This window comes from Zerene cesonia, chromosome 15 (genome assembly GCF_012273895.1).
Source record: "Zerene cesonia ecotype Mississippi chromosome 15, Zerene_cesonia_1.1, whole genome shotgun sequence".
In the NCBI taxonomy this organism is placed as follows: Eukaryota; Metazoa; Arthropoda; class Insecta; order Lepidoptera; family Pieridae; genus Zerene; species Zerene cesonia.
Window position 1 is genome coordinate 3,182,015 of NC_052116.1, and position 8,630 is coordinate 3,190,644.

Consider the following 8,630-nt stretch of genomic DNA (forward strand, 5'->3'; position numbering starts at 1 on the left):
CTCGCGCGCCTCCGCCTCGCGCCGCAGCCACTGCAGCGCGTGCACGTTGTACCCCACCATGTCCTACAATATGGAGTTCATGTATGTCATAACAAAATAATGTTCAAAATCGCCTAAAATTAAACAAAATGGGAGCAGTATAAATAAAATATTCGTTAATTTGAGGTAGGAAGACGTTGAAATTTGTAAAAATAAGTAATGTTCTAAGTTGTGTTATCAATGTGAGTGAAATAAATAATGCAACCGCAGCTTGTGGATGTGCGGGACGAGGGGGAGGGGGGCACTGACCCGCAGCTCGTGGAGGCGCATGCTGGCCTTGGCCTGTATCTGTATGAGGGTCTTGGTGAGCGCGCCGGTGGCGGCGAGCGGCGCGTGGTGCAGGCGCAGCAGGCGCGCGGCGAGGCGGCACACCAGCTCGCTGTGGTCGCCGCGCTCCAGCAGCGTCGGCAGCATCTTCACTATCTCGCACGCCGTGTTGAACGGGAGCAATAGTAGCGCCTCTTCTAGGTCACTGGAAAACACGAAATACTAATCGTTAACACGCTTAAATTAGTTTTATAATGCATGTTTGTATTTAACCGATTAATAGATAGATTTAATTGAAACTTTGTACGTTTATCAGGCAGCGGTACCTGATGGATTATCTTAATATCCTGATAAGTATCGCCAGGATTACATAAAATGTGACAATTTAGTTGATTCTATCATAAAAGCGCATTTTTTTATGTATTATTTCGATAGAGCGCAATCACAATGGCATTTTTTTAGTTTGGTTGTTTTTAATTGCTCTATTTACTCGAATGTCACATAACATCTATTTAAAATTATAATTCAAGACATAAAGTATATTAAAATACGTTAAAATAACGATTAAACACATAAGAACCGGCCCATCTCAACAAGCGGCCGTTACCTAGACCGTATCCTGCGCACGGTCTCGAGCAGGAAGTCCTCCGCAGTGGCGCAGTTGTAGGCCGCCATGAGCACGGGCGGCTGCACCGGCGCTCGGCTCGCGGCCACCTCGCGCTGGAACTCCGCCCCAACGGACAGGCACTCGAGGATCGAGTCAGCCTGGACATCATTACAACACATTTGTATCCCCATAATCATCATAAGACCATGTATGTTCCCTCTGCAGGAATACAGATCTCATATGGAGGTTTGAAGCTGTGATCCACTACGCTGACCGAGTGTAAATAAAAATAGAATGTGCGTATGATCGATGAGTCATGTCATTGAACTCTTTGATTTTTTGTTATACTAGTAAAGCTTGTTTCTTCACGATGGCTTTCATTCGCAAATTGATGTGGATTGAATATAGAGTTAAGTTAAGCAGTTATTGAAAGACAAGACAAGAGTATAAAACAAAGTCGTTTTCTCCGTCCCTATGTTCCTATGTACGCTTAAAACTTTAAAACTACGAAACGGTATTAATTCTAAAATTCAATTTCATCTAGGAATTGTGTTGAATAGCTCAAATGAGTAACTCAAATTCTATTCAAGTCATTATTGTTTACTTATTTTGTTGGCGTTCAAGGTCAGAATTTAACAATTTAAGTTTCTACATTGTTGTTTTATATTTAAACCCAACAGTTTATACTTACTGCTTTCTCAGCGCCTATAGTTTTCTTCGTGGGTATATTGATGCCTGGAAGACCTGGGATAGCTGCCTGTGAGAAAAATTAATAATTAGGGCTTGAATTCCAATATTATAGTTGTTAAAAATCATCAAGTGATAAATTTAAAGAAAGTCGATTGTAAATAAATTTAAACATTATAGTTTTATTCATACATAAACTTTAATTAGAAACAATCAATTACTTTATAAAAAAAAATACTAGAAACATTATTTGCTGAATAGCGTGCGTCTTGACTGCCAACATTTAGTATTTTTTGGATATCTATGTATATGAAGAAATGAATATATGAATATATTTCAGTGTCATATTAATAAATTTTGGATGTGTGCAATTTTGTGTACGCAAATATAGTATACACAATATACACAATAAGAAATTGTATCGAATTACAAATTTACCAACCACCAATTAAACTTCAGAGCTCGTCCTTGTATTTCTTCTTTGCCTCAACGCGTCGTGAACGATATATTAGTCGCCACACTAATTTCGCGTTGTGGCTCATTTCCTAGCCTTGTAGGCTTTCGCTTAAAAAGTGTTTCCGGTTTTTAAGCGTTAAACACAATTTTTTTCACACGTAAAATGAACATCAAATACAGGATCCTATCTTTTGTCAACCGAATCGAAAATATGGGAACGTTATCTCGTATGTTACATTGTATATTTTGTTTTTATAACCTCAACTTTTCACTGGGTGAACCGTTTTATATGATAATTTTATTATTCAACAGCTGGTGCCTGACATGCGGTTCCATTTAAATATGATCTAGTTCTGACAATTAAGGCGGTTTAGTTTTCCTTTGTTAGCATCACAGTAACGTGTTTAAATAAATAAATGATAAAAAATTATATAATCGATGGCGGTAAGACTAACGTGCTGGTCGCCAGTGGCGAGCCCCTCGTCCGCCTCGTCCGCGTCGCCGAGCACGAGCGGCTCGTCGGAGCGCGCGAGCAGGCGCAGCGCCCGGTCGGCGCCGCACGAGGCCGCGTGCAGCCCGCCCGCGCCCACCCACACCCCGTAGCACGCGCCCGCGTGCCCCTGCGCCGCACGCTTCATTATTTACTAGCTGTACCCGCGACTTCGTTCGCGTTTGTCGATTAATACTTAGATCGACTAGGTAAAATCTCAATTTGTAATTTTATCCAGCGTAATAACGCATGAATAAATAAATATATATACTTTTTTTTAAATACAATATTATTTCTAGCTTCAAAATAATATTATGAACTATTATTGGCGCTGTTTTCATCAATTGTTGTACATATATGTATTTATATAGGTATTACAAAAGCAACAAAACTGTAAATTTGTAAATAGTTTACATTTAAACATAAACCAACTTACATTAAGCGTTATAATGTTATCATACGAGTCACCGTCCCACTGTTTCACTTTGCCATCTTTCGAGCCGGTGAAGAAGTAGTGCGTGCTGGGCACGAACTGCAGGGCCGTGACCGAGTCGTTGTGAGCGAATATCGACTTGTGACAGTCCCCGAAGTCCATGCCCCATATCTTGACGTTCCTGTCTGCGGAGCCGGTGGCTATGATTGTGGAGTCGTAGCTTATGTCCAGGGACAGCACGGGCAGTTTGTGTCCATACAGGGATAGGTAGAACTGAAATTCGTTTGAAATCTTAAGTTAACTTTCAGATCAAAGTATACTATGCTTATGTTAGTGATGACAAATCGAACGAACTTATTCTTAATAACTGTTCAACTGGTCTTGAATTTTAATTTTTAAGTGTGTAGTGAGGTAACTAGCCCTATAGAAAAACAGGCTTCTTATCTTTACTTTATGAGATTCCATACTTTGAAAATATTTCTCTTCTTGTCACAGCTTGTTTTATAGATACCTAATACCCTATACTCCTGAATTTTTTTCTTATTATTATATAATTTAGAAATATTTCTTATTGCAAAGTACCAATGCGTATGAAATATGTATACTTACTTTAAAAGTGTCTAGGAAGAATATCTTAACAGTAGAATCCAGTAGGGCAACAGCAATAAATTTATTATTGGGGCTTATCCTGACTGCGGTCACGTTTTCTTCTAGTTCAAGTGTTCTTGTGTGGAGTAGAGACAACACCTATAAACAAAGATAAAAATATTCATATATATATTAACTACACTCATTGATATATCAAACATTTCTTTATAGAAAATTACCTTAGCTTTGGATTCGCCAGATGGGTCATCAATAAGTTCAAATTGCCATAGTTTCACAGTTTTGTCAGCTCCTCCGGAATAACAGCCGCGCTGTAATATTTATACATAAGATACCTTAAATGATGGGAAACATATAATATCTCGTTCATAGAGATCGCTGGCTTTGAAATTTACTTATTAATTTAATAATTTAACAATTTCTTTATAGGCTTATGTTATATGTCAGAAATCGAATCCTGGGTTAAAGTTAAATTTAAACATGATCACAACAATAACAACAATCTCAGAATAGGCATTCCGAGATTATTGTCTAATTATCGATATGAATATTAACACCAAACGGTTCGAGCACATTGCCCTCTACCCACCATATCCGGTGTCAATCCAACGGCGGCACATCCCGACTCGTGCGCCGGCACTTGCTCCAGCACGGTGCCAGCGGCCACATCAACCAGCAGCAATGTTCCATCCACACAGCCCACCAGAGCATGACGGTCGCCGGGGGCGAAGCATGCGCAGGCCGGTCTGCCGCACGGTACGGGTACTGTGCGGAGGCAGGATTGGCTATTTCTGGAAGCATAATTTGGTTGGGTGTTAACAGTGTATAAATTACACATGATTATAATACTTGTTGTAAAGATAAAATTAGTCTGCTATGTGTATTTCTGTTTGTATAAGTCATTTTTCATGTCATGTCATATTATTCACACTCATTTATTAAGATATTTATGAATAAATTAATAAGAACAAATGCGTATTATTTTCAAAATATACAGCACAAGTAGCACACTCGAAATTATAAGGATCAGTAATAATTACCTATTCCATAATTTGATGGAATCAGCAGAAGCCGATAGTATAGCTAGGTTATCTGAACTCATTGCTACACATCTGGGCTCTTTTTGATGACCAGGTAACGTGATTTGTTTCAGGCATTTTACTGAAAAAAAAAATTACTGATTTAAGTACATGTCAAATATATTTTTTTATATTTATATATGTAAAAAAATTTACTGTACATAATTAACAATACAATACAGAACAACACTTACGTTAAAATATTGTAAATATGGATTAAGAATAAGTTAAATTTGCTTTTCCTTAACTTTCCTCTAAAATAAAATTTGTCAAGATATAAGCAGTCAAATAATGCTATAATAACATATTTAGGTATTTTCTGAATTTTTAATAGTCACATTCGAAACCAGTACACAAGTAAAGAGAATACACAACACAGAGAAACGAAAGTTACACCTACCTTCATTTCCACCATTGATATCCAAACTGTGCAGTTCAACACAATTAGTAGCTAGAGTTGCACCTACTCGCAATTCGCCACTCAATCCTAGCAGTAGCGTTGTTGACTTCAATTTGGCGGATAGTTTCATAGATGGTAACCTTTTTACTTCATCAGACAATGTTAATATTTCAGACACTTCTATTATGTCATCAGACTCTTCTTGGGCTTCTGCTTGTTTCCTGAACAAAACAGAGATTTTTTTATTATTTGGCTTTGAGTACAAAATTAAGAGCCAGTATATTTTATTACATAAATTGGAGGTTTGAAACATGAGGAGCTTATTGATTAACAAAATACATAAATAACCACATAATATGTTGCTTCTTTGCGAATTATAGATGTGACCTAATGACAAAAGTACTTAAAGTTCGCTTTACTCGAAGAAAAGTATCAAAAACCTACTTACGCAAGTTTTTTTCGTTGCTTCTTTATTCGCTTTGTCATACGCGCCTTAGCTTCATCGTCCGTACAAAATGCAAACAATTCTAATAGTGAATCTGTTCCAAAACATGCCAGTACCGTTTGCCCGAGGTCTGTTGCGAGACTGACAACACGACCTTTGCCCCCTCGCACTAGTGTACCCACTTGATGACATTGTAATACCTGAAATAATAAAAATTCTAAATATATTTATGCTTAAAATTCGTAACAAATATTAAGGTTGAATATTTTTTTTCATTTATTAACGAGTAGATATTTGCTATTGGACAATATATTTTGTGAAATTGAATATTTTAATGTGATTCTGTCCCAGTGGTACTATCTTAGTTGTCAGTAGTATGCTTAATTCAATTTATTTTTTTCTTTGTTTAAAACTATTTTGCCTTTTGCCTTTATAATATATGTATTAGTTTATTAAAAATATTTCATTTTAATCTGAAATAATATGAAGAATTTTTTAAAAATGCTAATTTGCCTTAACATGCTTTTTTTATGGATGCTTTGTCTGAGATGTATGAAGTATTAATATAATAAGTTATGGGGCATTTATAAGCATGCTTTCTTCTTACAGAACTGTCTTCAGTAGAGTCACTATCCTCTAGTTTAACAATCTCCAGTTGCTGAGTGATCTTATCCTCTTCCTTCACTTTATCAGTCCACACAAGTTTCCACACTCTTAACTGTTGATCCATTGTACCCGTTACAAGATACCTTTCTTCTTTAATAAGAACCGCAGACCATACCTATTAAAATATGAGTTAACTTTAATATTTCAAAAATTTATATTACATAAATATTTATTTTAACACAAGTAAATTTATATATTACTGTAAGAAAATCCTATCCTACTAATATTATAAATGCGAAAGTTTGTAAGGATGTGTATGTGTTTGTTGGTCTTTCACGCAAAAACTACTGAACCGATTACAATGAAATTTGGTATGTAGATAGCTGAACAACTGGAATAATATATAGGCATACTTTTTAGCCCAATATTCCTATAGGATACGGACTTACGCGGGCGCAGCTAGTGAAAAAATAAATAGTAGTCTCAACTAAACTCTCACTCTTTCCAACATAACTAATTGAAAAAGAAGAAGAAATTAAAACCTATGGGTATTTTTCAACAGCACAAACAATACCAAATCATACCTCCATCTGATGTCCACCAAGTGTTTTGAAGCAATGCTTTGTTTCAATATCCCAGAATTTTACAAATGTGTCTTTAGAAGAACTGACAATACAATTTTTGCCATTTATGAACAGGGCACTAGTTATATCACCCTTGTGCCCACTGAATCTTGCTATACCAGTCTCTGCTACCACATCCCATAATATCACTTCAGTATCCTGTAATTACAATATTCATATAAGTATTTACTACTTTATTAGTTTATTTGTCTGAAGATAAATTTAAAGGTGTTTGTGAGTAGTGAATATTTGTTAACTTATCATAACTTTTGTGATTATTGATAATTAGTGAGAAAATCAACTGTATCATTTTTTAATATTTGAACTATATTACTAAATAGCATTTGAGTTAATTAGCTGCTTTGTTACTGTCTTGAGTTCAATACTAAGGACATTTTTATCATTAAGAGATTTATTGTTGGGTAAACTAGAACTAGTATTAAATACGGAAGAAATGAAATATTTAAGGCAAAAGATTTAAGGAAATTATTTAAATATAAAATATAGCAATAGATATTATAAATATATAAATAAAATTTAATTATGTTACATTATAGCCTTACTTATGTTGCAAATATATTAAATTATACTTACTTTTGAACCAGAAACTATTCTATGTCCTTGTTCATCATATTGAAGGCATGTTACAGCTGATTTGTGTCCCGCAAACACACAAACCAATTCATTATTTGTCAAGTCATACACATTAATATTACCATCATTGTAGCCCACAGCCATATGATTACCAGTTGGACTTGCTGCAATTTGAGTTACCATTTCTTTTTCACCAGTTATAACTTGAGCCTGTTAACAAAAGTTTTGAGTAGATTTGATTAAATATATAAAATCGTACAGAAGTGATATAATTATGCCTGAATGAAATAACAATTTTACAAATTACAAAGGACAAATTACCTTTTCCCCTAATCGCATATCCCAAATAATAACATGCTCACATGCTCCAACTGCTATATATCTTCCAGAAATACCATTTAAAGCTACATGTGTGCTGTTGCAATCAGAACTAGCGACCACATTAAACGTTCCACTAGGAACATAACGCAAATATTGCTTTGTCAAGCCCATTTTCATATTTTGAGGAGAATAACCAAAAATTAAATACAATCACAATGTCCACATTTGGTCCACATTGTTTTGACTTATAAACACAGCTAACACTTGACATTTGTGACTTGACAATTGACGACGACAGTGAACACTAATTATTGACAGATGATAAAACGTTTGTAACGACTCTCGGTACCTGCTTAAACTCGAAAGAATTAATTATTATAGATAGATTAAGATATGGTCACGGCCTGTTCACAAAATGCCACAACTCGGCAAATGAATTGGGTGACATGTATATATATTTTTTTTATAATATATTATTATAACCGAAAGACGATTTATTAACAAAATAGCAAATACCAATATAAGTGTCTATTAGATGCTTTATTTTACCTTTTTATTTATTATAATTTCTTGGCTAGGAATTCTATAGTAAAATATGTGTATAGTCAAGGTTTGCTATCGATGCTAAAATATTTAACGAAAAGTACTTAATCTGTTAATATTAATAGGCTGTTGGTAACATTCGTTAGGTTCGTTTTGTCTATGTAGTTCACCGACCTCTATAATCTATTTCTAAATACTATTTTTGCCTGCGGTTTCGGTGCGATGTTGCGGTTGTGATTTTGTGAATTTACGTATTATTGCAGTAAATGAGGATACGCTTCAATAGTTGTACTGGGCGTTTAAAATCTGTCTCGCAATAAAAAATATTATTTACATCCATTAAGGTTACCCCACACAAAATAAACAATTTCAAATTAACCAGGAGTCACCAGGTTATTATGTTACTCAACAAAACCAGGTTTATTGCTTTTCTT

At 35.1% G+C, this 8,630-nt stretch overlaps 2 protein-coding genes across 6 annotated transcripts in view; one reads left to right on the forward strand and one right to left on the reverse strand.

Annotated features, from left to right (window-relative positions):
* LOC119832136 (WD repeat-containing protein 3) overlaps nucleotides 1-7,914 on the reverse strand; it is a 15,086-nt gene extending 7,172 nt beyond the window's left edge. Inside the window, exons 1-16 of one of the 2 annotated variants that reach the window (XM_038355735.1) lie at nucleotides 7,654-7,914; nucleotides 7,333-7,542; nucleotides 6,700-6,897; nucleotides 6,117-6,290; nucleotides 5,513-5,709; nucleotides 5,065-5,285; nucleotides 4,626-4,746; nucleotides 4,175-4,376; nucleotides 3,807-3,896; nucleotides 3,589-3,726; nucleotides 2,983-3,252; nucleotides 2,512-2,676; nucleotides 1,605-1,670; nucleotides 914-1,071; nucleotides 289-511; nucleotides 10-63 (exon numbers count right to left, since the gene is read on the reverse strand). In XM_038355735.1, the coding sequence (XP_038211663.1) occupies nucleotides 10-63; nucleotides 289-511; nucleotides 914-1,071; nucleotides 1,605-1,670; nucleotides 2,512-2,676; nucleotides 2,983-3,252; nucleotides 3,589-3,726; nucleotides 3,807-3,896; nucleotides 4,175-4,376; nucleotides 4,626-4,746; nucleotides 5,065-5,285; nucleotides 5,513-5,709; nucleotides 6,117-6,290; nucleotides 6,700-6,897; nucleotides 7,333-7,542; nucleotides 7,654-7,830 (2,664 nt within the window). In that variant the 5' untranslated portion in view covers nucleotides 7,831-7,914. The remainder of the gene's footprint in view (nucleotides 1-9; nucleotides 64-288; nucleotides 512-913; nucleotides 1,072-1,604; nucleotides 1,671-2,511; nucleotides 2,677-2,982; nucleotides 3,253-3,588; nucleotides 3,727-3,806; nucleotides 3,897-4,174; nucleotides 4,377-4,625; nucleotides 4,747-5,064; nucleotides 5,286-5,512; nucleotides 5,710-6,116; nucleotides 6,291-6,699; nucleotides 6,898-7,332; nucleotides 7,543-7,653) is intronic. The other variant, XM_038355736.1, reaches the window with a different exon arrangement.
* Nucleotides 7,915-8,373: 459 nt separating this feature from the next.
* LOC119832359 (phosphoribosyl pyrophosphate synthase-associated protein 2) overlaps nucleotides 8,374-8,630 on the forward strand; it is a 4,169-nt gene continuing 3,912 nt past the window's right edge. For 2 of the 4 annotated variants that reach the window (XM_038356028.1, XM_038356026.1), the window contains exon 1: nucleotides 8,375-8,614. Coding sequence is in view for 2 of the 4 variants with exons in the window: in XM_038356026.1 (XP_038211954.1) it covers nucleotides 8,595-8,614 (20 nt within the window). In the remaining 2 variants the exon portion in view is untranslated. Of the gene's footprint in view, nucleotides 8,615-8,630 lie in introns of all 4 variants that reach the window. The other 2 variants (XM_038356027.1, XM_038356029.1) reach the window with 2 other exon arrangements.